Genomic DNA, 26,504 nt, shown 5'->3' on the forward strand with positions numbered 1-26,504 from the left:
AACAGTTCAAGGATCACATTCAGATGTGATAGTAGAGCCTGTTGAGGGCAAGAACTTCTCATATCCTTTCTAATGACACACATTCAGAACGCAGTACCTCACTCAGATCTGATCACACTAGTTATATTAGCCACCTTGTTGCTAATATAGCCACATACCATTTGTGGTAGGAAAAATGTATGTATGTATATGTATACTGTTTCCAAGTTTTGCAACTTATAATTAACAAACACTAATAAATTAATTTCTAAATTTTAGAATAGTAGAATTTTATAAGTAAGTCATTATGAGATTATATACTTTATACGCTCTTCATTATATACATGAATATAGGTCCATAGAAACTAAGAAGTGAAACAGTAAAACATAATTAGTGATAGAATTGAAGCTAAAAACCTAAGTTTTTCCATCTTTGTGTTGTTTTCATCCTGTAGTGGTGCTATTCTTTATATAGACATTAGTTATAAATAATAGAAGGCTTATCAGCAAGCTGATTGAATTTTGGGTGGAACAAATAGTCACAAATTGGCCTGTAAAATTTGCCAGTCTAACTTGACCTCTGGTTTTTCCTTTATCTTATTCTGTCTGTTCAGTTTTATGTTAAATAACCAAGTAAGTGACTGTCTTCATGCCAGGGCCAGACAAGGAATAAACAAATAAAGAATCTACACATGCCATATAGTTAGTGAATTTTAAACCAATAACTGGTTCGAGGGGCATCCCTCCCCCTGCCCCCAGGTTTTCACTTAGGGAGGTTAAGGGAGTACAGGAGGGAAGTTTGTGTAATCTTGGAGTAAACTCACTACTTAGAGATAAAAGGAATATGGCTTGAGAGATAAGATCATCATTTTTTAGAAGATGGAAAAAAAACCAGCAGTATGTTCTCTTGGAGAAAGGAAGAAAAAGGCAAAGTCTGAAGGGCAGTGGAAATCTGTTAAAGATGAATGTTTCAGTGGTAGCAGCATCAAATAGAATAAAATACTTAGGAATAGATTTAACAGAAGCTCTTAAGTAAGGCTTTCCTCTGAGGAGGAAAGAGCATACCTACATTTTTATTTCAGCATTGCCTCTGAGTAATTGCATGTAATTCATATAACTTCTCTGAACCTCATTTTCCTCATCTTTAAATTGAGGATACTAACTATTGTACTACTTGCCTCACAGGGCTGTTAATAAGAATTAGAACATATTTTTACAGTGTAAAGCATTATACAGTGATGATCGTACTTAAAGCACATGGCAGCTGTTTGCCTTCCCAGTCCCATAGTTGAAGTGGTATGAAAAGGCACTTGTGAACCTTGGCAATTTCATCACATAGATCAGGGTTGGCTGTTCTGCCGTCTGGCAGAGGAGCTGTCATTCTGGACCCAGTTAGTCGGGACTATGCTTAGGTCCTCAGCCACCTTCCTCAGTCCTATCCTGAAATCACCATCAAGACATTTATCTTTCATGCCATGATTTGCCCATTTGGTAAAAGGTTGCAACTTTCACTTGTCATTTTGGAATGCTTTTATCTTTTTTCTTTTTAAGGTTATGAACTTTTAGGAAAAATTTTAATCATAGCACATTGAATAACTGATTATTCTTTAAAGCTGCCATTTTTTGAGTATTTTAGTTTATACCATTGAATTTTTCTTTTCCTTCACTTTCCTCTTCTTAAGGGCTTACGGCAGCCAGCGCCTTTTTCTGATGAAATTGAAGTAGACTTTAGTAAGCCCTATGTCAGGGTAACCATGGAAGAAGCCAGCAGAGGAACTCCTTGTAAGTAAATGACGAATTATTTTGTTGTTTTACTATTGTTTTTAGCATTCAATTGTACTTATCAAATGTACACCTACTCACTATATTCTTCCCTCAGTTTACATGTAAAAGCTACTTGAGCGAGGGGTTCCTCCCATCTCACTTGCTGTTCTATTTGGGAGGATAACTGTACTCCACAAAATTTCATTTATATTGTATACTAATTTCCCAGTATTTTGTCACAGCTGTGAGATACAGTGGTACACACTTTTTTGGGGGACTGTTCTCATCACAGCTGTGAGGTGAGATATAGAGGAGCAGAGACAATAAGATATTAGCCTGAGCTGGTTTATAATCTTGTCTGTTTTTACAAAGGTCCAAATAATATGTCAGACTGTCACATTTTTAATAACCTTCAGAATTTCCCACCAAGTTTTCCTTTCTGTCAGTCAGTACACTAGCTATCATGCTGCTGACTTATAGATGACAAAACTATCCTAAGTTGGGAGATGCTTATCGCTTAATTTTATCTTTATTGATATTACAGTTTTCCAAGCTTCTTAAAAAAAGACTTGCTTTATTATTTTCAAAGCCCATACTCTTTATTTGTATACTTAGTTTACATTATTAAGTAGCAATTTCTGGCCTCGTAAATTATTAATATGTATTTCAGATAGTTTTGGGCAGTTGGTTTTAGGGATCATCATAAATAGAAACTTCCACGAGCATTTGTTTTGAATACAAAGTCCTATAGGCATCTGTTCTTACTTCTCTGTAAATTCTCCATTTCTCCTTTTTTTCCCAATCCTTTTTCATTTCTTTTGATTACTGTGGTAAGTGTTTACTCTGTAAATGTAGGGCTGGACTCAACCCAGGCAAGCACTAGGGAATAAGAGGTAGTTATAGCCACAAATCTATACATTTTCAGTACATAGAAGATATTTGTAGTTGCTTCTTAATTGTGTTAGTATGTTTACTCTCTGTTGTAACTTAGGGGTACTGAAATATGAATAGAAATGAATGCTGGACAATGTTAGGCTAGGGGTCCCAATACCCCTTGGCTATATCTTGGCTGTATGGCGTATGGTTTTGGGGTCCTCAAAATTCAGAGAATGCTTTCCTTTTGCAAAAGTGTTTAGATATAGCTCATGTTGATCACAACCCTTCTGATTTATGAGGTGATTTTTTGGGTTTGGCTCCTCTTACTTCAGTAATAGGCAAGCTAATGGGGCAGAGTAAAATGACAACAAGGAAAGACAGGCTGTATGTAACAGTGTAGTGGTGGCAGGTCAGACTTCAAAATGCCACTAAACAGTTCAAGGATCACATTCAGATGTGATAGTAGAGCCTGTTGAGGGCAAGAACTTCTCATATCCTTTCTAATGACACACATTCAGAACGCAGTACCTCACTCAGATCTGATCACACTAGTTATATTAGCCACCTTGTTGCTAATATAGCCACATACCATTTGTGGTAGGAAAAATGTATGTATGTATATGTATACTGTTTCCAAGTTTTGCAACTTATAATTAACAAACACTAATAAATTAATTTCTAAATTTTAGAATAGTAGAATTTTATAAGTAAGTCATTATGAGATTATATACTTTATACGCTCTTCATTATATACATGAATATAGGTCCATAGAAACTAAGAAGTGAAACAGTAAAACATAATTAGTGATAGAATTGAAGCTAAAAACCTAAGTTTTTCCATCTTTGTGTTGTTTTCATCCTGTAGTGGTGCTATTCTTTATATAGACATTAGTTATAAATAATAGAAGGCTTATCAGCAAGCTGATTGAATTTTGGGTGGAACAAATAGTCACAAATTGGCCTGTAAAATTTGCCAGTCTAACTTGACCTCTGGTTTTTCCTTTATCTTATTCTGTCTGTTCAGTTTTATGTTAAATAACCAAGTAAGTGACTGTCTTCATGCCAGGGCCAGACAAGGAATAAACAAATAAAGAATCTACACATGCCATATAGTTAGTGAATTTTAAACCAATAACTGGTTCGAGGGGCATCCCTCCCCCTGCCCCCAGGTTTTCACTTAGGGAGGTTAAGGGAGTACAGGAGGGAAGTTTGTGTAATCTTGGAGTAAACTCACTACTTAGAGATAAAAGGAATATGGCTTGAGAGATAAGATCATCATTTTTTAGAAGATGGAAAAAAAACCAGCAGTATGTTCTCTTGGAGAAAGGAAGAAAAAGGCAAAGTCTGAAGGGCAGTGGAAATCTGTTAAAGATGAATGTTTCAGTGGTAGCTATTTGAGAGACTATATCAAAAGAGATAGTAAATTGAAACCCAGGTCTCTTCTGCTTAAAGGAGAACATCTAGTTACTTAGTCTAGCAGTAGTTAAAAGACTATAATTTGTAACCCAAATCAAGACTATTTTTGAGAATGAAAGCAGTTGCTCTTGATAGTGTGCTGGAACAACAGATATAAATCAGAGGGTATAGTCGTCCTGACCAATAGCCACTTGGTAAAAGAATGGATAACGCATGCTTTCTCCCCAGACTTTTAGTTCAACGGTGGCCCCTTCTGGTCATTTGGTTAATATACAAGCCTGGGTTTGCCAAAGACTTGCAGTTAAGTCATGGGGAATTGAGAGGTTGGGAAGCTGGGGAAATGCTAAGAGGGCAAGAGGCACATCAGGGATTGGTCCAAGAAAGGGTTTAGAGGTGGCTTGGCCTAATATGGGATGTTTAACTGCTGGCAAATAGCCACTTAATCAACAGTGTCTGTGCTATTGCCACTATCCAGGAAATGTGTTTACTGAGCTAAATCTCCCTCCTCTCACTTTGCCCTTGGTGTAGAAACAACACTACAATATTCTCAAATTTTATATTCTATCGTTTGTCTTTTAGGATCGAATAAAGTGAGATCATAGCCACTCTGGACTTGTTTAGGAAAGATAGAAGTATATTAGTTACTTCATGGTCATGATTTCTAGGATGTAGAAGAGAGATTATATTACTCAGGTTTGGTTTTGTTTTGCTTTGTTTTATAGATGAGGAAACTGAGGCTTAAAGAGATTAAGATTACAAAGGAATGAGGCTGGTTGGCAAGCTTGGGCTATAATTTTTCTGACTCTTTAAATCCATCATATTATTTCTCAGTTTTTCATTGTATTGGTGTATTTATTTTATTTAAAAATTTTTATTTCCTGTATTATAAAATTAGTACATTCCCATGGCGTAACATTCATAAAGTACAAAAAAGACACAGAGTGAAATGACTTCCTCTCACTACTGTCTCACAGCCACCTAGTATCCCTTTTACAGGTAACCAGTATTGCCAATTTCTTATTTATTTATTTATTTATTTTTGCCTGCAATCGATCTTTGTTGCTGTGTGCGGGCTTTCTCTAGTTGTGGCGAGCGAGGGCTACTTTTCATCGCGGTGCACAGGCTTCTCATTGCGGTGACTTCTCTTGTTGCGGATCACGGGCTCTAGACGCGCGGGCTTCAGTAGTTGTGGCTCGCAGGCTCTAGATTGCAGGCTCAGTAGTTGTGGCGCACAGACCTAGTTGCTCCGAGGCATGTGGGATCCTCCCTGACCAGGGCTCGAACCCATGTCCCCTCCATTGGTAGGCAGATTCCTAACCACTGTGCCACCAGGGAAGCCCAGTATTACCAATTTCTTGTGGATATCTAAGCAAATAATATATAAATCTTCCCACACTTTTAGTGGGTGGATCATGTCATATTCAGTCTTCCACTGAAATTTAGGTTGTTTCCAAACTTTTGCTCTTACCAACAGTGCTGCAATCAGTCATGCAATCTGCATACATATTTACAAACATATCTGTGAGGTAAATTCCTAGAATTGGAATAACTGGGCCAAAGGGTATAAACATTTGTCATTTGTCTTTTCACAGATATTGCCTAATTGCCTTCCTTAAGAGTTGTACCAATTTATACTTCTGTCAGCAGTGTATAATTTCTCAGTTTAAAAGCGACTTTTTTATGGATAAAGCTATCTATAAAGAAAAGTCCATAAACCTCCTGAGAACCAGTTTCCTCCCATTTGATTCACCGTCCTCAAGGCAGGAAGGAGATGTATCTTATCCTTACCTTCAGTATGGTATATTTGATGAGGCTCTGGCCCTTCTTTCGAAGAATGATGTAGATGTTCCTACTGTTATTTTCTGCTGCTACAGTGAAACAGCTCTTCCTTTATTCAAGTAGTGGAAATATGTTACTAGGACTCATTAGGTTTATCATTTGAAGCATGATGAACCATTATATCAATTTCATTCTCAGTGTGTTTATTTGTCTTTGGAATTAGGCTTGTACTCCAAGAGATCATTTCCTCCTTTTCTTTCATAGTCCACTACCACTAAAAATACATTAACAATCAGTTCTCTGTTATTCTCACTAATGGACAGGGGAAGATGAAAGGCTCTAATATAAAGTCCTAAAATATTTATATTTGATTTTCAAATACCTGGTATATCACCCTCTACTGAGAAAGTGTAACATGCTCACTATCAAGGAGAAATGCTTGAAGGAACTCCATCTGTTATCACAGAGCAGTTATTAAGGGTGAATCTGGGACTGTGAAGCAATCTCACCCCTCTGCATCACTCTTTACTTTCAAAGCAAAGTATTTTATTTTCAAAGCAAAGCATTAGTTGTTAGTAATCAAGGCAGCTTGAAAAAGAGAGAGCAAGCAGCCAGAGCATAGTTTAATCATACTCTGTTTAAACATAACTGAAGTTTAAACATAAACCAAAGGTGAAGATTTTGAAGTTTCAGATATAGCTCTTGTATAACTCTTCCCTTCACTTCTAAAATAACTTTAAGAAAAAGCAATCATGAAATCCAATTACCTGAGCAGTTTGGTACAACCAGGCTAACAAAGAGAGTTAGTGGATATGATGCCAAGAGTGTCTTTGTAGTCAAGCAAGCCTGTGATGTTATTCCTCACAACCCCAAAGTACCCCAAATTAAGGTGAATATCCAGAGAACACCTTAAAAGGGCACTATGCAGTGGTGGAACTGTCACACAGTGCCGTTTCCATTTGTTAAATATGAGGTATTGAATCAATGTATTTCTGTGATAAATTCTTTCCTTTGGATTTAGGTGAACGGCCTGTGAGAGTTTATGCAGATGGAATATTTGACTTATTTCATTCTGGTCATGCCCGGGCTCTGATGCAAGCAAAGAACCTTTTCCCTAATACATATCTCATTGTGGGAGGTAAGAAAACATCTGATGACTTTAGGTGCTGTCCAGAAAAAAATTATGGTAGCCTCTTTTCTCCTGTGTTTATAACCCAAATACATTGCCTCTTATGTTGGTTTTCAAATGAGAGATATAGTGCAGCCTCTTTAAAAATGTGAAATATATGAAGAACATGAAGTATATAAAACCTGAACTGTATAAACCTGGAGAGAGAAGCTCTAAGCTCATTGACTTGAGACGTCCAGGATTTATTTTGCTGGTTTTGGCTGGGTTTCTGCAGTCTGACCCCCAGTGGGGGCAGGGGTGGTCAGAATAGCATTAAGAATAAATGCTATTTAAGAAGAGCATTTGCTTTAGATTTCAGTTTATCATTCTGGGTCAACTGAAGTACAAAAGTCTGCTAAGCTCATGTTATGTGGTCCAGTCCAGTCTAATAAGAGTATAATAGGAAAACATTTTTTAAAACTGTTAATTGATACAGAGATGCACAGAAGTTTCATTTCAAAGCCAAAGATCTTAGTCCTCCGTTGTATCCTCTCCTCTCCAAAGTGTGAACATATTTAGTGAATGTGGCTCCTGAAGGTGTATCTTGGATTAGGAAAATCATTGTTATCCAGACTGAGCTACATCCAGAAGACTCTTATCCAGGCTGTGGAGATTGGTAATGAGAGGTTGGGAAATGAGAGGTTGATGATTGAGGAGTGGTTAAGCAGAGGGGACTTTGACTTACAACCTTATGTTGTGGTGAACTCAGTTTGCAGTGATGAGCTAACACACAACTTCAAAGGCTTCACCGTGATGAATGAAAATGAGCGCTATGATGCAGTGCAGCACTGCCGCTATGTGGACGAGGTGGTGAGGAATGCCCCCTGGACCCTGACACCAGAGTTCCTGGCAGAACACCGGGTAAGAAACTGAGCACATGCTTCCATTCCCTGTTCTGGAATTTCCTCAACTTTCAAGACTTCTGGTACTGTGGCTAGTTTTCCACTAGCCTTATTTTACTTCTATCTTCTATGTAAATTTCACATAGAAGAGGTAACAGTGTTATTACTTCTAATAATAGTCATCCCTGACATTTTTCTTGGGTTTGATGGTTTACAAGCACTTTTGCATCCATTATATTTCATTTGTTCCCCACAAAAATCCTATTGGGTAGTTATTAGTTATTTCCACTTTACATATGAGAACAGGGCCAGAGAGGCCAAATAAGCAGGTCACACTCTAGCAGGGCTAGAAATTGAACTCTTCAGGGCTTCCCTGGTGGCGCAGTGGTTGGGAATCCACCTGCCAATGCAGGGGACATGGGTTCGGGCCCTGGTCCGGGAAGGTCCCACATGCTGCAGAGCAGCTGGACCTGTGCGCCACAACTACTGAGCCTGCGCACCATAACTACTGAAGCCCGCGCGCCTAGAGCCCGTGCTCTGCAACGAGAAGCCACCGCAATGAGAAGCCCACGCACCGCGATGAAGAGTAGTCCCCACTCGCCACAACTAGAGAAAGCCTGCACACAGCAACGAAGACCCAACGCAGCCAAAAATAAACGATTAAAAAAAAAAATCTGGGGGCTTCCCTGGTGGCGCAGTGGTTGGGAGTCCGCCTGCCGATGCAGGGGATAGGGGTTCGTGCCCCGGTCCGGGAGGATCCCACATGCCGCGGAGCGGCTGGGCCCGTGGGCCATGGCCGCTGGGCCTGTGCGTCCGGAGCCTGTGCTCCGCAATGGGAGAGGCCACAACAGTGAGACGCCTGCGTACAGACCAAAAAAAAAAAAAAAGAAAATCTTATAAAAAAAAGAAATTGAACTCTTCAGTTATGTGAGTCTGTCGCACCCCGCCCCTCCCCCATTGTAGGCATATCCATCCTCACAGCATACCGGTCTTTTTAGAGTATACACAGCCCCAGACATGCTCTCAAGGAGTTCATATTCCAGAAAATAAGATATATAAACATAGTCTTCTCTTGTATTGACTTAAATTTAGTTTCAAGACTTTTGATTTCAGGCTAGAATTATGTGGGATCAGAAACCAGGGAGGTTTCTCACTTTTTCTCAGTGAGTTGGTATTATAAAAACCCCTTATCTCCTTTTTATTTCCCCACATTAAAGCAACAGGTTTCCTACAAAAGAGGGGTTTATAGCTGAGAAGAATTTATCAGGTCACGTTGGAGGCCCTCGAACTTGAGGAACCAGCAAGCATATTGTCAGTTCTCTTACAGTGGTGTGTAGAATGTTGAAGGTGAATTGTTCAATGAGGCAGGAAAGAACAAAAGTAGCCAAAGTGCTTCAAAGGCAGTATTTGAGTAGGCCTGAAGCTAAGGGATATTTGTTACCACTATTTAGGATTAGGACAGAACTTTTATAGTTCTCTAGCTTTACTGCTTCAACATTTAGCAGCCAATGGTACCAAGGGTGATGAGCAAGATTATTCTCAGCAACATAGCCAGGCAAGCCCAGGCAGAAGAGGTTAGAGGAACTTCCATATTCCCTTTTCTCCTTGTTAGCAGTGTATCCTCAACCATGAGTCTTGCTTGCTCACCATTCTTATTTTCAATTTGCTGCCTATGGATCCCTGACAAGCTGTTCATGGGTAATTGAGATGTTAGCTGAGAGTCCCTGACATAGTCCTGATGAGTGTACTTCACATTACAGTGGCTTCTGGGAGCTGGTGTGGTGGTGTTAGCAATTGTATTAGCAAAGGGCATATGGCCTATTCAGGAAGGAGTAAATGAGTGAGGTTTAGAAAGATTATTGATCCCAGTGTGAGAGGTATTGACAGTAGTAAAGTAATAGATCTGAGACTTAACGGTCTTTTATGGCCTTGGGCTTTGCATTTCTCAGGAGTACAGATGTATCTATTCTAGTAAAAGCGCTCTTGGTTGCTATTTTTATATTCCCACTCGTCTCATGGACTGAGAGAGAAACCAGTTAACAAAGAAGTGACCTCTTTCTCATATTTTTAGAAACCCTATTTGACCCATCCTTGTAGACCCAGGAGGGTGGGGAGATTTCCTTTCTTCTTTCCTTGATTCCACCCACTAACTAGCATACCAGAAAATCCTCTAGGCCTGTTTACCACAGCATGGTGACTGGTATACAGTGTGAGGGTAGCACTTCCAGTAGACCAGGAGGAATAGCTAAAAAAGAAACTGGCTAGCTTCATGTTTATGAATAATTAGGTTGGGTGGCTTGTGAATGAATCATGGAATTTATGAGCAAAGCAAAGAGAGATAAAGAGAAAAGTTCATTTGAGGCCTCGCCTCTCCTTGTGGTCCTTTTTCTGGGCCTGAGAGTGTCTACTGGTTCTTTCTGAATGGCAGTTACGCTGGGTTTTAAATGATGTTTCCTTACTTTCAGATTGATTTTGTAGCCCATGATGACATCCCTTACTCTTCTGCTGGGAGTGATGATGTTTATAAGCACATCAAGGAAGCAGGTGAGTAAGTTGATGTTCATCCTCATTTTATGGAGTCTTAGGGGCAGTGACAGAGATTCAACCACATCACTACTTTACAAAGGAAAGTTTATACAGTGAGAACTTTAACATCCAGTTTCAGGTCACACTTTGGTTAAGAGGTTAAGGTGAGCATAGCTTCATATCCATCAATTCTCAGTCTAAACATCTACTTTTGATATCTCTTTTAATTTCAGTAAACCCTTCTCCAGCCTCATATTTTTCTGAATATTAAGGCCTTTCCTTACTCCTAACCTTTGATTCAGTGTTCCTTCTGTATGTCAGTATCTCCAGACTTTACTTAGTAATAACAGACTCTGCTTTATGAGGAAAGAAAAGGAATGTGGCTCCCAGTTTCCATATAGTCCTACTGCCTGAGCTAATCAGAATGTCACAGTGTTTGTATGTGTTCTTGGGTTAGGCATGTTTGCTCCAACACAGAGGACAGAAGGTATCTCCACATCAGATATCATCACCCGAATTGTCCGCGACTATGATGTATATGCCAGACGGAACCTACAGAGGGGCTACACGGCAAAGGAACTCAATGTCAGCTTTATCAATGTGAGTTCTAACCTTATCCTAGAGATCCCTGGCCCTATAGGACATGTTGCCTCTCACTTCATCTAAGTTAAACTTACTTTTCAGTCTGCTGTTATTATCACCTCCAAAAGCTCAGTGGATACCTCTTTGCACATAACAATATTCCAAGCTCTTTACAAAGAGCATATGGATGTATCTAGAGGCATTTTCTGCCTTTATGAGCTAGTATAAACACATCGATATAAGGACATACAGCCAATTAAATAAATAAGAATGTGGAACTTACAAAGTATAGTACTTATATCAAATATATTTAAAACAGTGGTTCTTAACCTTTGCTCTTTTTGACTGGATGGTCTTTGCAAATCTGATGAAAGCTGTGGATCCTCTCCCTGTGTGCATAGTAACACACAACATTTTGCATGCAATTTCTCAAGGCACATGAACCTAACTTTTAAAATTTATGAAAGCAAGTTTATCGTAGCTTAATACTGCCCTTTGGAAACAAACTGCTATACATTTTGTATATAAATTATACCTCAATAGAGTTGATTTAAAAAGAAGAAGAAAGCTGCTAACTGTATCTTCTACATAAGTAGTTTACCATGCTCCCTCACTTGCTCCCAGCTCTGTGAATTATGAATAGGTGAAATGGTTTCATTTAAATATGATTTATCTATTCAGGTAAACCCTAGGTGTTGTTAACAATCTAGCTGTTGTTATACTGCAGAATCTATCTTTAGATGTTTAAAAATCCTAAACATATTCGCCTTCCCCTTCCCCTTCCCCTTTATGATCTGGAAATGAGAATAGTTTTCATTTGGCTAAAGACTCCTCCCCTCCCCTCCCTTTGGGAGGGTTCATACCATTTTCCCTTATCTTTAGGGAAGCCTGTAGGACCAAATAGTATCATCCTTATTTTGGGAATGAGCAAACAGACCTCCAAATATTAAAAAATAAAAAAAAACAACTCCTCTATAATCATAGAATAAGCCACTGATGGAGGAAAAAAAATTCAGTACAATAGATGAATTACTTAATTAAAAGGTCCACTATTTCCTTTTTCAACCTGTTACAGTTGGCTTGTTGTTGGCAATATTGTGCAGTGATCTTGTTGCTCTCTCCCTATACATCTCCATCTAGAATGGGGTTTGGGTTTTGTTGGGCATGTTTATCTTCCAAGTTTATGTTTCGTCTTAAAAAAATCTGACTTCGTTTGGTATGTGCCTGTCTGTTACTGATCTTACACTATACATTTAGTTTGGTCCTGGGCTCTACAATCTTAGAATTATTACACTTTTGTATAAGATGAGCAGCCAGAGCATGTCTTATCTGTTATTATTCTGGAGAAGTATGGGATAGATTAAAGTGAAATTCTCAAGACTGAAAGGAGTGTCAGTAGAGTGCCAAACCAAGTCTTTTCCTTCCCCTTAGTATGGAAGGTCAGAATGAGTATTATTTCTCAGAGCAGTTATTTCTTTATCCAGGAGAAGAAATACCACTTGCAGGAGCGAGTTGACAAAGTAAAGAAGAAAGTGAAAGATGTGGAGGAAAAGTCAAAAGAATTTGTTCAGAAGGTAGAAGAAAAAAGCATTGACCTCATTCAGAAATGGGAGGAGAAATCCCGAGAATTCATTGGAAGTTTCCTGGAAATGTTTGGTCCAGAAGGAGCGCTGGTATGTTCTTTCTTGCTGGACAATTTAGGGAAATTCAGGAAAATCTAGGGAATTCTCATACTGTGGAAGGAATTATAGAATCCTTGAGCAGAAAGGGACATTGACATTAAGAAGTTATCTAATCTGTTCCCCTTTTTGGGCAGAACTATATTTCCACTATCCCCAGAAAGTTTTTAAAAATCTTTACAGAAAGAGGTTATACATTCTCCTAAATAATTTTGCCGGCTCTCTATCAACCTCCAAATATGGTGACAAGGTAAGTGAGTAGCCTTGCCCAGCTTGCTTCTACATTATAGTTTTAGGTGGAAGGGAAGGAAAGAGCAAAGAGCAGTAAAAAGAAAGCTGCCTGCACTACACACAGCTCCTGCAGGACCGTTGGGTACAGTGGGAATTCTGTCCTTGAGGAGTAGCAAGGTCTTTTTGAGCCAAATAAAAGGTACGTGTGTAGCTATGAGCAAATGAGCCCTAGGATATCAGGAACGATCTGACTGTGAGGGTGTTTGGATGCCTGAATAGATTATTCTGGGAGCGTATGGAATTTTCTCTTCAGAGAACTCCAAAACTAGGATAGGTACCCTTTTGTCTGAGTTAATTCCTTTTGGTTTTGCCTACAGCCTAGACTACAGACCCAAATAGCCTTTTAAGAATTCCTTTGACATAGAGGTCAAGGATTGGGTGACAGTGGATAGCAGGTGGGAACCCTTAGATACATAGTATAGCATAGACCACTTTGGAGAGGAAATTGCTTAGGATTATAGCTGTGTTCCTCCTCTGGATTACTTGATCACTTTTGGCATTACAGAGGGCACTCATGATAATTTGAAGTCTCATATCCTCCAGTGGTGCTTTAGTACGATCCATAGGTTTCTTCTAACTCTTTCTTTTGGTCTCCCCAGAAACATATGCTGAAAGAGGGGAAAGGCCGGATGCTGCAGGCCATCAGTCCACGGCAGAGTCCCAGCAGCAGTCCCACTCGTGAACGCTCCCCCTCTCCCTCTTTCCGGTGGCCCTTCTCTGGCAAGACTTCCCCGCCTTCCTCCCCAGCAAACCTCTCCAGACACAAGTCTGCAGTCTATGATATCAGTGAGGATGAAGAAGACTAATTTTTCATCTCTCCTTTCCTCTCCCCTCCCTCTGTCCCATCACCTTCAGAAGCTCTCTGTTGAATTCTGAATTGTGATCCCAACACTAAACCTAAGGACAGCTACAAAGGAAAGACAAATGGGGCAAGAGTACTTAGGATGGGGGGACCAGACAGCCTATCCTCTGAGAGACATCACCCACCCCCACCAAGAAATAGGCTAACTACATCTTAGAAGCCTGTTCGGCATCCATATACCTTCCCCATGGACTTTGCTTTACTGTTTATGTTCATGTGATCTTGACAGGGAAATTGTCATTTTTATTAATTTTTTAAAAATTAGTCTTTCAAATGTAGTAAATAGAACTAATTTTTTGCCCCCAAGGAGTGGGCATAAGGAAGCGGTGTAATACCCAGAGGCCTTTTCTTCCTGATACACTATAGTATTTGCCTGCTGTTCTGAGGCAAACTGTTTTGCCAAGTCCTTCAGGCAATGAGCCATGCTGATGGGTGATTTGGAGGGGAAATATCATAATTTTGGTTTCCTTTGAAAAAAAGCTAAAAGCTGAGTAACAGTCACAAATCCCCTAAGTGTACTGCTGGCACATGTGTCAGTGTGGCTATGGGAAGAAGGAGATGTGAGTCTAACTTTTCTTGCTCCCTGAGGAGTTTCTTGTTGGACCCAATGGGGTCCATGAAGACACTGATGGGGATGGAACCAGACCACATGGCATCTGCTGCGGTTTTTCTGCTGTGTTCATCTTCTCAGAAAACTCTGTTGCCCAGTTATTTGGGAGCTCTTGTCAATCTCTTTCCTGTAATCTACCTTTAAGGGGAGGAACACTTCCAGGTTTAGTCTGATTGAGGAGGGGAGTGGGACAATACTCAATCTTAAGCAAAGTCAGTTTTGATTAATTTTCTTCCTGAGAGTAAGTCCCTGGCCCTGTGACTCCTATTTTAATACTTATTACCTAGCTTTTTACAAAGGATACTTTGTGAATATCTGCAGTTTGAACATGATCTGTTAATCCATGTTGCTCATAGCCATATCGAATATTCAGAGAGATTTGCACAGAACATAGGCGCAAAAGCATAAGGAAACACACCCCTTTTTAAAGCCTTTTCTTGACGTCTTCCCCTCTTAAGAGTGTCCTTGACTGGAACCAGTGCTCCATGAGGTGTTTATTTTCCCCTGAGAGTTGGCAGCTGGCAGGGACTCCTGTCTGCTGCCCTTCCAGCAAGTCACCGAGCAAGGGTTCACTTTACAAGAGTGTGGTAGGTTCCCTCCCTCTCACTCTGCCTGGTTCCACCTCCCCTGGTATGTTGCCCAGGGGATTCACTACTTAAATTTCACATCAGAGAATGCTGAAGCTTAACACTTTCTGTTGAGCATAAGCTCCTTTTAAACCTCTAGCATCCTACAGTACATGACCTAGCAGATCATCATCTATCATCATTCTGTAGCTGGGTTCAGGGTGAAAAATTGCTTATATGCAGGCACCATCCCATCACTCATAAATACCCCTTGTGGGGGTGGAGTTTTAGTGTTTTCAGCTAAGAAAACCACATCTTATCTTTCCTTGCCCCTCTGCTAGGGCTGTGAGCATCTCATAGTCCCCTCCCTAAACACCTTCTGTTAAAACTTGCTCTTCTGCCTGAGGGTCGGTGGCTAGAATCACTGCCTGCCTGCACAGCAGGACTACCTAGGTCCTCAGATCATCCAGAGAGGCAGAGCACAGCAGAGTAGAGGGACAGAGAGGGGGAAACTTCTTGTCCTGATGGCCTATGAAAATTACATTTCTAACTCTTCTCATGAAGTGCTATTTTTACTATCAAATCTGGTTTACACAAGCTTTGGCTTGGAATCCTTTTTTTGGAACAGTTGAAGTTAATGTTTTCCTACATTACTCAGCTTGATATGATCAAGCTGATATGATCACATATTTTAACTTGCTGCTTCAGTCTTGCCTCTTTGGGAATTCTACCCATTTCTGTCAATAGAAAAGCAGTGAAATCACCACTGAAGCCCACTTACGTGTTCTCTCAAAGTACACATGTTATCCAAGTGTATTTGGAAAAGGAGGTGCCCAGAGTATGATTTTCCTCCCTGCAGTCACTCTTCTCATGTGTATTGTCTGGGTCCCAAATTTTTGGTCCTCCTCCTCCGCTCTGTAAATGGGCTGCTTTTGGCATATCCTGCCCTTGGAATATGACCTCTAGGCTGACAAGCTCCATGAGACTGCTAGCACCAGCATGTGCACATGTTCTTGGAAAACTCTCACCCCTTTTGGTGAACCTCTGTGGCCTCAGTCTCCTAACACTAGTATATCTTCAAATAATTTTGACTGAAGGCAAAAAATTTTATGGCGTGGCATGCTAGATACTTTGGGATAAATGTGATCCTACATGCTGGATAAGGGTGGGTGGGTGGAAGAAGCTATTGGGATGATGCACTGTTTGATCATCTGTGCCTAATTAAATGAGGTTAAAGGTTCGCATTCCACAACCATGCATGTGATCTGTAAATCTTTAAATATTATTGTTAATATTAACTTCTAACATTAATTTTAATATTAGTTAGCTGTTTCCCTGAATCCCACACACAAAGCTGTCAGCCTGAATAGACCAAATGTGGCAGAAATGGGGAGCCTTAAAAGTTGCTTGGCCTCCAGTGGTTAAGAATCCACCTGCCAATGCAGGGGACACAGGTTCGATCCCTGGTCCAGGAAGATCACACATGCTGCAGAGCAACTAAGCCCATGCACCACAACTACTGAGCCTGTGCTCTAGAGCCTGCAAACCACAACTACTGAGCCCATGCGCCACAACTACTGAAACCCGCGTGCTCTAGGGCCCGCGTGCCGCAACTACTGAGCCCACGTGCCACAGCTACTGAAGCTCGCATGCCTAGAGCCCGTGCTGTGCAACAAGAGAAGCCACCTCAATGAGAAACCCGCGCACCACAACGAAGAGTAGCCCCTGCTCGCCACAACTATTGAACGCCCACGCACAGCAGCAAAGACCCAACACAGCCAAAAAAAAAAAAGTTGGTTGGCCTCAGAGCCTCTCGCTGTAAGATAGAAGGAGAATGGAGACAGAAGCCCTGTAGCCGGTGCTGAGGAGGTGCCATTTCAGCAGTTACCTTGAGATGAGCTGGGCAGAAAGTTTGCTTTTTTCATACACTAGACTCAGTACCACCGAAGGATAGAGGTTGAAATTGTAGAGGAATAAAAATGGATCATTTGTACTGTTGCAGCTGCTTCTGATAGCTAGAGCCAAAGACCATTATCTTGCTGAGGCTTGGGTAAGAAGGTTGGGGATGCGAGGAGGTTGAAAATCTTGAATGAGAGAAAAAATTTGAGGGAGGTCAAGAGAGCTTTTGACCTTTTCTGATCACTGATAACTTCCTAGGCAGCACCTGAGTTACATTTTTCTTACTTTTGACCACACAGCTGTCCAGGCAGTCTTTGAATATTCCCTCCACAATGGTTCTTCACAGTGATTTTTATTGTTTCTTGATGTATGGGTAGCTTTTGTTTTTCTGGAGCTCATTGTCTTTTTAATCCTGTTCCAGACCCTATATCTAAAATCTTTCCAAATCAAGTATATTTCACTGCTTTTGTTTAATTCCCTAAAAGCCATAGCTTTTACATTTTCTATCAGCACAGACTATCACCAGAAGTTGAATCAGTACAGATAGGAAAAGAGCTCCCTTAACAATGTTTTTAACTAATGGTATTTTTTTTTAACCTTACCAATATAAGTATTTTTAAAGTTATATTTTTCAAGGTCATGCAATGATTGTTCTTGTTTTCTCTCACAGAATAGATTGTCATGGGATAAAGAGTGGTCCCTAGCTATTATTTTTCCAAGTAAGTAGAACATGTTCTTGGGATTATACTATTAAACGTTAATTTTCTTTAAAACAAAGGAGAAAGATACTCTGCCAAAGTTTAATGTTAGTATTCAGATTGGGGTAGAGAACAAAAGTACTTGGTTTAACATTAGGATGACTCCAGTTGTGGTTTTTTTAGCTTCCAAGTGGGCTTTCCCACCCTTCTTAGGGAGGCACTGACTGTTTTGAACACAGAGACTTGATTGGTTGAGTTGTTTTATATTGAGGATCCTGAACAGAAAGAGTCTTGGAAAAAAATTCTGGCCTTGGCATGAATGTTGGCCCCATCACCAGTGCCAGTGTCCACAAGGACGTTTTCCTCAATTGGTGTTCAGTATATTGTTTTCCTGTCTGAGTGTTATTAAATTGTTCAGTTATTTTGGCTTTTGTCATTAGCCAAATAAAGGAAAAGTGATTTTATGTAATGTTCCATTTTCTGTGTTTTTGACCTTGTATACATGTGTATGATATGATTTATGTATTTGGGGCTTTTACCTGTACTATCAATTCCTTTGCTTTTGCATGCTAATTTGGGGGTTTTACCTATATGATCATTTCCTTTGCTTTTGCATCTTAATTTGTCTCCCCAGAATAACTCCATGACCATATTATCGGGATTCCTTTTGCAGCTTGGTACAGAAGACTAAAAAAGCCATTGTCCCACAAAGGGAGGCTGATCCAGATCTCCCAGGTCTAATGTCATCAGTGCCCTACTGACACATCTGTAAGGGAAAGAACACCTTTCATCTATTCTTCAGAAGCCTGGTTTCTTCGAGAGTTTGGGCTCATACTATTTTGCCTGGCTGAGTTCTATTCCTGTTATTATACCAGTAAAACTATCACATGCTCTTCCCCCTTTCATTTGCTTTGGGAAATCTCAGAGTAACCTTTTAATATACAAGCTTTATGGGCTAATAGTGGCACACACAGAGGCAATGTGCCCAGTTGTAGAACATCAAACTCCATCCTGTTTGTTTATTATAAAACTTAAAATACCTTCCTCAGGCAAGATTCAAAACAATTTCATCCTATTGCATAGTTCACATTCGTCTCTACAGTCAAGTGTATATCATTAGCCAGCTTGCTCTGACCATGGGATCCATACCCATTTGGTCAAGGTTGAGGAACAGTAAAGAAATCTTGTGCCCATCTAATGAGTGCAGTGTCTCTTTCATTGTCCAAGCAATCCACCTCCAGCTTTGAGGTTCAAATCCAGGTTTGGAGAAGAGAAAGGTTCATATCCAACCTTGTCGTCTTTCCTTCGGTAGTATATTCGTGTTAGCACAGTTATCAGAAAAGTCTCCAGGATGAGGAGGTGGCAGTTCATCACTGCAGCATGGGGCAAAATATAATGTAGGTTATACTAACTTATAGAGGTGGTATACCACTAGCAGCCCTGGCATATGAGTTGAACAACACTTTCTCCAATTTGTCCTCAAACCGGGACCTAGAGATATTAAGTTGTCACAAGTAACATAGCAGGTTAATAGTAGAGCCAGAACCAGAACTTGGCCCTCTACCTCCTGCAATTTGAGGCTAGCATTAAACATTTCTTTTGCATGTTTCATCAGCATGACTTATGCTTCCTAACCACACCCATTGCTATTCCTGGAGCTGAGGGTTGAACCCATGGCTTCCTGGATTGGCCATCAGGGCTGGCCTCAAGCTGTGGGATTGCAGCTCTCCTCTGTGTGATCAGAGAGGTCATAGTCTGCTTAGAGCTTCTGCTAGATTTCTTGCAGGTTCCTTTCTCAGTATTCTGAGCAGAACATTCTGAGTATTCTGAGATTGGCTGGCCCAACTTCCGTTCTAAGTTCCTCTCCTCCCTGACCTCCCTCTCTTGCCCATCCTGGAATAGAATAGGAGCCCCTATGTGCTCACCTTGAGACCTGATTTTAGAGGAAAATGGAGGTGAACAAGCAATCTGCCCACCGTTGGCCAAGGCTGAGAAGATGGATGGCTGCAGGGCAGTCAGAATAAGGAGAACCTGCAGAAGAGAAAAGAGAAGTGAGGGTAGGGGCTCAGTATCCCCGGCATTGAGGCCGGCTGGCCCACTGCTGTGTTTGAGATGTGTCTTGTACTTGCCCTCTCTGAGTACACTTTTCTGAAGCACAGCCTCTTCAGGGCAGACTTGGCTTTTCTAGGCTTCCCCACAATAATCATGGGCAGGCTTGGCAATCACAGGGCTTTCACCCACTAGCCTGACCCTGAGTGCTTCTGGGGCCCAAATCCTTTCTGTGCCCCTTCAGTCCCTTACTCCATTTTAGGCTCTTCTGTCCTCTGTCTTCCTCTGGACCCTCCAATTCTACCTACTATGTGCCTGTAAGCGGCACCTGCTTAGATCAAATGAGAATTTATGTGAAATCGCTCTGTTAACTATAAAGGAGTCATTGTGCCTTGGGAATAGGAGAAGGGCCCAGCAAGGAGACAGAAAGAATGAAATGAGAAGGGAAACAATATTGGGCTAGAAGTCACTGCATTTGGTGGAAAGGTTATCTCCGGGCTTAGAGAATGGAAAGTGTAAAAAGTAAACAAACGTGAGTTTTAGAGAATTGTCAGGAAAGATGTGAAGATGAAGAGGCAGTGTGATAAGAAGAGATGTGGGTCTGGGAGTAGACAGATCTAGGTTTAAATTCCAGTCCCATCGCTTTTGAGCCTTTGAACAAGCCCCATAACATCTCCGTTTCCTCATTTGTAAAACAGAAATAATAATGACTTTGAGGATTATAGTGAATTTAAATGTAATTAATGTATGTGGTATAGATACTTCATAGTTGTAGCTGTGATAATGCTGATGTTTCTGGTGGTGATGAATTGCAGGTTTTTAGAAGTAATGGGTAGTAAAGAAAAGAAAAAAGCAAAGGTATAAGAATTTAAGGTTTGATAGTACATGTGTTATGGGTTGCATTGTGTCCCGCAAAAAGATACATTGAAGTCCTAACCCTTAGTACCTCAGAATGTGACCTTATTTGGAAAAAGCATCATTGTTTTGGTAACTAATTAGATGTAATTAGTTAAGATGCGGTCATACTGGAATAGGGTGGGTCCTTCCTTATTCCAATATGACTGATGTCCTTATAAGAAAAGAGACACAAGACACAGACACATGAGGGGAGAATGCCATATGACATGCCAGGGATGCCAAGGATTGCTGCAAACCATCGGAAGCCAGGAATAGTCAAGGAAGGGGTCTCCCCCACAGTTTTCAGAGGGAACACGGGCTGCTGACATCTGGCCTCCAGAACTGTGAGACAACACATTTCTGTTGCTTTAAACCACCCAGTTTGTGATATTTTGCTACAGCAACCCTTGGAAACTATTACAGCACAGAAAAGCAAAAACTGGGAAAGGGCAGGGATTCTTTTCCAAATCTCACAGGAAACCTAAGGCTTAAGAAGATTCCCAGACCCACTTTTATCCTTTATAAGTCTCAGCTCCTAACCCCTATTATTTGTGGCTCATTATTAACCATCTTTTCTCTCCCAGGGTATAGTTACCTGGAACAGAACAAATTTGGCTCCTATGTTCTGCTCGCCCAGGTGCAGCTTGGCTTGACCAAAAAGGATGCCCAGGGTCCACAGAGCTGACAGGGTGGACACACCAAGGAAAGTGTTGATCCATAGAGCTGTGCTCTTCTCTGAAATCTGGTGGCAGGACAGAAAGTAGTCAGTGAGGAAGCAAGCCCTTTTCTCCTCCTTTTGTTTCCCCTCTCCCATGGTGGGAAAGGTAAAAAAGCCCCAAAGCCTTGGCCACTTCCCATTTCTTCTCTCCCCATCAGAGTCCCTGAGCCTCTACTTTTCCACAGCCACCCTGTCCCGGGGGCTACCCCATTCCTGGGGCCCTGAATTAGGGGATATTGGCTCCAGCTATTCCTTCTAGAGCTCAAAGGTATTTAATGAATCTTGGCCTCCGCTGCCCCTTACTCCTGACTTACATCTGTTGGGTCATAGATGCCATCAGGGAGGAGAAACAGGCCCACCAGGCTCAGTGTTATCTTGAAGAAGACGTACTGGAAGGGGCCCAACATCAGCAGCTGAAGCTTTTTCCTGAAGTGAGAAGAGGGTTAGGAACATGGACTCACAAACCACCCACCCCAAGAAGACCTTCCAACTCCCTCACTGGGCTCCTGGGCTCCGCCATCATAGACATCAATATGGTCAAATGGATGGGGACTTCGGAAGAAGCCAGAATGTTGAGAGCGTTGGGAACCCTCCTTCTTGCCTCCTACTCACCCTCAGACAAGAATGCTGCCTTTGAGCAAGAACTGAGTGTTGACCCCAACCTCATTAACCGAAATAGACGGAAGGGGAAAGTAAGTAGTCCAAAATCCAGTTTGCTCTGTGTGGTAAAGTTTGTAGGGGACAGTGAGCTTAAGTGATGGGAACTTTGGAGTTCTCCTTCCTCTGCTCCCCTTACCCCTGCGTGGGTGCCCAGTGGACCCTGGCTGCGGGATGCCCACCCTTTCAGTGCTGGCTTTTTTCCATAAAAGCCTAATTCCATGAGGCTTGAGGCAGGGCTGAGAGAGCCAGCAGAGGCTCTTGGGAGAGTGCAGGAGGAGGCTAACCTGTTCTTCCAGGCGGCCTCTCCCTCCCACCTTACCTGGTGAGCATGAGTTGTGGGCAGCAGGGGCAGCAGCAGCAGCAGGGGCCTGTGTGGGTCATCACTGGGGTGTCCTTCAGTGTCCTTACTACTGCCTCCTTCCCACCAAAGCCTTCCACCATGACCTGCATCAGCAGGTAAAAGCACATCGCAAAAAACCTGGAGTTGGGGGAGAGGTGGGCCTGAGAGTACACAGAAGGGGAGGTGGCAGCAGCTGATAGGACAGCCCTTCCTGCCAAAGAAAAAGAGACTGCAGAGGGGGCAGGGAGAGGTGGGGATTCCTGAGGGGATCAGGTGGGGGCTAGGCGTTTTGAGTGTGTGACCCAAGAGGAAGTGAGAGAGAGGACAGGGTGGGAAGAGGGCAATTTCAGGCTATGGGAATGAAATGGTGCCTGAGGATGAACTGGAAGTTCAAGGGCTCTATTTGTGATCAGTTGGTTTGCATGGATTTATGGAAGGGATAGGGGATAAAAGAAGACACGGACTCTGGAGTCCTGGGGTTGAGGGGAGCAGAATGGGGGACCCCAGAAGGATATCCAGTTCAGCTGGGGGCAGGGCAGGACACTCACGAGGTTATGGCCATTTCCACGAGCATGAGGGCACGAGGGATCCAAAGACCAAAGCAGCAGAACACAGACACTATCTGCTTGGAGAAGAGCAAGGAGCTGGTTAGGGCAAGGAAGGAGGCTTCGTGCTCACCTTTTGCAACAAGGGCTCAAGGAAGCAAAACCTAAACATTCGAGGCACCATTACTTCAAAGTGACCAGCTGGAAAAATAACTAGTTAAAGTGACCTTGGGTCAGTGGGCTCTTTTGAAGACTATCTCAACTTATATCACTGGGTAAGAGTAGGTCAGTTCATCTTTAAGATGTTTTTAGAGCATCTGATGTCTTGAGATGGCCCAGGCAGATGTCATCTGGCAGGAAAGGACCTCAAGGGCTTTGTTCTTCCCCCCAAACAGACACAGAGCTCACCACATGGAAAGAGAAGTCCCATTTTATGACCTGGGAACATGCCAAAGACCTATCTAATAGCTGTGGGAGTGAGTTAAAAAGACCTATGGCGTAAGGGGAGAGTGAGCATGACCCCATGGGAAAAGGTTCTTTTCCTCCTACCCTCTGAGGAACAGAAGTTGGTGTGTCCAAGAAGGAGGCTTGCAATATTGTAGCAGGGGAGTAGCAAGTGAGGCTGGCGGTGGGCTGAGAGGGTTCTTCAGCTGTTTCTGTGGCTCTAAGATATTTCAAACTGCCTGTTGACCTTCCAAGCATGGGATCCTGACTGCAGATATCAGACTAAAACCCTCACCCTAAGGTGGGAGTGGAAGGCAACTTGAATTGTTGAGTTTAAAGGAATCCTCAAGATGGACCCTGCCTCCCCTCCAGTCCCTCCCAAAAGGCAGCTACAGGGCCCTCACCGTGGGCGCAGAGCTGCTCCAGAGCAGAGTCTTCCTCTTGATGGGGCAGTAAGTGTTCTTGTATAGGTAGACAGCATCCTCCAGGAAGATGGCGACTGAGCCCAGGGCAAGCAAGGTCATGATGACCGTGAGAGAAATTTCCGCAGGGCCCAATGCTAGAGTTGAAAGAGAAGGCAGACTCCAGTGAGCTGAAGACCAGGACTGAGGATCAGAAGATGTGGGCTTCCTCCTGTGGATCTAAATTGCTTTACCATACCTAGAATTACCTGGTCTAGGCCCCCTCATGCAGAAGATGGGCTTTTTCTTAGATCTAGAGTATCCAACATGTGACTAAGAAATAGTCATTCTTCTGCATTCATGAGAGACTAGACCAGATAATTCTAGGTATGGTAAGGCTTATCTGAACCAGGATATAGACACCAAACAAGTTTGTACATAATTAGCAAAAATTCTAAATTAGGAGGTCAACAGGGCTTATTCAGTTTTCTATTTCAGTGTCAGGTGTTTTGCTAGCAGACAGGGACCAATTAACATTATAATTAAAGCAGAATATAACTTGATTTACTTTAGAGCTGTTTAAATTTGATTTCAAAAATTATGTCACAAAACTGGGACATAGGAAGGGACTTTAACAAAAGAAATGGGTATGAGTAAAGACTCCAAGGACATATGACCCACGTTGGCCTCACACTTAGTCTTACATTAAATGTGGCCCAGTAGCTCTCTTTAGTGTTTATTGAAATCATTTGAGGAGTTGTTAAAAAGTAGCTGTCCAGGCCCTATCCTCATAGATGCTGTTTCAACAGATCTGGAACAGATCTGGGATGGACCCAGTAATCCACATTTTAAACAAGCTCGCCTGATAATCGTCAGAGGATAACAAACATTTTTTCAACAAACACCAGTGAAGCTCCTCTGGCCTCACCATTGCTAACAGGAAAACATTAATAGAGTCACAATATTTGTTTCTGAACATTTTCTAACCAATGCAACAATTAGGTGTGGTGTTTTTTTGTTTTCTTTTGTGGTATGCGAGCCTCTCACTGTTGTGGCCTCTCCCGTTGCGGAGCACAGGCTCCGGACGCGCAGGCTCCAGACGCGCAGGCTCAGCGGCCATGGCTCAAGGGCCCAGCTGCTCCGCGGCATGTGGGATCTTTCCGGACCGGGGCACGAACCCGTGTCCCCTGCATTGGCAGGCGGATTCTCAACCACTGCGCCACCAGGGAAGCCCCAACAATTAGTTTTAAACAAAGGGTTCTGTGTCCTCAGTGACTAAGCCTGGACCCTCATTTATCTAAGTCTCTTCCCTAGTTGGCAGACTCTTTCCTTTCAGCCACTTAACTGGCGAGATGACAGATGAAATGGGGGAAGACTGTCAGAGTCCAGGCCACTGTCTTATTACATTGGGAGTAAAGTATGAGGAAGGCATTGGCTGGTCTGCCCTATGTTTTGGTGACCAAGGGCAGCTCAGGCAGAGATATTAGTGCTGACACCGAAACAGGGAGGAAGGAGACCATACCACAGTAAAGACTTGAGTTGTCATCTGGGTCAGTCATACCTGGCGGCACCACAAGGAGCAACCAGGACAAAGGTGAATTTGTCAAAAAATATGTTGATCCTGGTTGTTCTTATTTCAGGGCACACGTTTTTCTCTCTGTTTCTGTTTACTTTATCCAATAGGCCCTTTACCTCTGACCACAGTTAGGTCTGTGATCAATCCAGAGGACCTGCCATGGGGAAGGTGGCCCTTGGATTCCAGGTCCCAATTTGTACTTCTGAAGTCAGTAGTAAGCTTTTCCTTTCTATTACAGGCCTCAAAAGACAGGACTGTGCTATTTTTCTTCCCTCCTCCTCATTCCTGCCTCCACCCCGCCTCCACTTAATTAGGATACAGCCCTCTGGGTGACCAAATTACTGGCTTGGCATTGCTGTTGCTGTTTAACTCTGTTGCCGCTTTCTCAATTACCTCTACAGATATTGCTCCAGTAGGCTCTGCAAATTTTAAACATTAAGAAAACAAAACAAAACAAACAAAAGCCAAAAAACACCTGGTTGCAGTCCTTTATTAAAAAGAGACTTTGCCTTCCTTCCTTGAAACTTTAAAAATATAAACATCATGGGGTGGGGTTGGGGGCTGACACAATTTTACCTTTATACAATAAAAATGTGGATTTAAAACAATTATGATTGTTTTATCATGAGATACACATAAAGCCTTCTCTATATCAAAATAATTCCAGATAGATTAAAGAGATAAACCTTTAAAAATCAAACAGGGAAAATTGAGAGAAGGAAAAGAAAAGAGAGAATTGTATCTGCATCAAGACTTTGGAGAGGGAAGACCTACCTAAGCTTAGGTGTAATCCAAGAAATCACAAAGAGAACGATGGTCAAATTTTGACATAAAGAGTTTAAACTTCTGAATGTTAAAAAAATATATAGGCAGCAAACAGACTGGAGGAAAGCATTTTTAATAAATGTGTACACAAGTTTAAGATTTTTATTATGTAAAGAAAATAACAAAAACAGAAGGCTCTTGCAAATGGGAAAATGATACTAACACAGTTTAGGAAGTGGGAAAATAGTCAACCTGCCTAGCAGCCAGAGAAGAGCAAAGTAACAGTAATATATTATTTTTGGCAAAATAACAGTAATATATTATTTTTTGTTTTATTTAAAGATAATGTTTCTAATATTATTAATAGCCCTACATTTAAAAAACCTTAAATGTCCAACAATACTGAAATTATTACGTAAACTACTCAATAGAATATTATGCAGGCATGAAAAATTTGTGCATAGCATAAAAAAATCTTTGGGGCTTCCCTGGTGGTGCAGTGGTTGAGAGTCCGCCTGCCGATGCAGGGGACGCGGGTTCGTGCCCTGGGCCGGGAAGATCCCACATGCCGT

General features: G+C 41.8%; 2 protein-coding genes across 3 annotated transcripts in view; one reads left to right on the top strand and one right to left on the bottom strand.

The window, feature by feature from the left end:
• Positions 1-15,728, top strand: part of PCYT1A (phosphate cytidylyltransferase 1A, choline) — a 48,267-nt gene extending 32,539 nt beyond the window's left edge. Inside the window, exons 4-9 of the mRNA XM_007110483.3 lie at positions 6,836-6,952; positions 7,692-7,843; positions 10,290-10,368; positions 10,808-10,950; positions 12,417-12,605; positions 13,502-15,728. Of these exons, the coding sequence (XP_007110545.1) occupies positions 6,836-6,952; positions 7,692-7,843; positions 10,290-10,368; positions 10,808-10,950; positions 12,417-12,605; positions 13,502-13,708 (887 nt within the window). The 3' untranslated portion in view covers positions 13,709-15,728. The remainder of the gene's footprint in view (positions 1-6,835; positions 6,953-7,691; positions 7,844-10,289; positions 10,369-10,807; positions 10,951-12,416; positions 12,606-13,501) is intronic.
• The window catches only part of SLC51A (solute carrier family 51 member A), a 39,852-nt gene that overhangs the window by 2,335 nt on the left and 11,013 nt on the right, over positions 1-26,504 (bottom strand). The window contains exons 3-9 of one of the 2 annotated variants that reach the window (XM_055084733.1): positions 23,595-23,749; positions 22,750-22,823; positions 22,181-22,339; positions 21,516-21,627; positions 21,079-21,225; positions 19,463-19,568; positions 18,828-18,910 (exon numbers count right to left, since the gene is read on the bottom strand). In XM_055084733.1, the coding sequence (XP_054940708.1) occupies positions 18,828-18,910; positions 19,463-19,568; positions 21,079-21,225; positions 21,516-21,627; positions 22,181-22,339; positions 22,750-22,823; positions 23,595-23,749 (836 nt within the window). Of the gene's footprint in view, positions 1-18,526; positions 18,911-19,462; positions 19,569-21,078; positions 21,226-21,515; positions 21,628-22,180; positions 22,340-22,749; positions 22,824-23,594; positions 23,750-26,504 lie in introns of those variants that run through there. The other variant, XM_007110486.3, reaches the window with a different exon arrangement.

The sequence above is a fragment of the Physeter macrocephalus genome, chromosome 1, assembly GCF_002837175.3.
Source record: "Physeter macrocephalus isolate SW-GA chromosome 1, ASM283717v5, whole genome shotgun sequence".
In the NCBI taxonomy this organism is placed as follows: Eukaryota; Metazoa; Chordata; class Mammalia; order Artiodactyla; family Physeteridae; genus Physeter; species Physeter macrocephalus.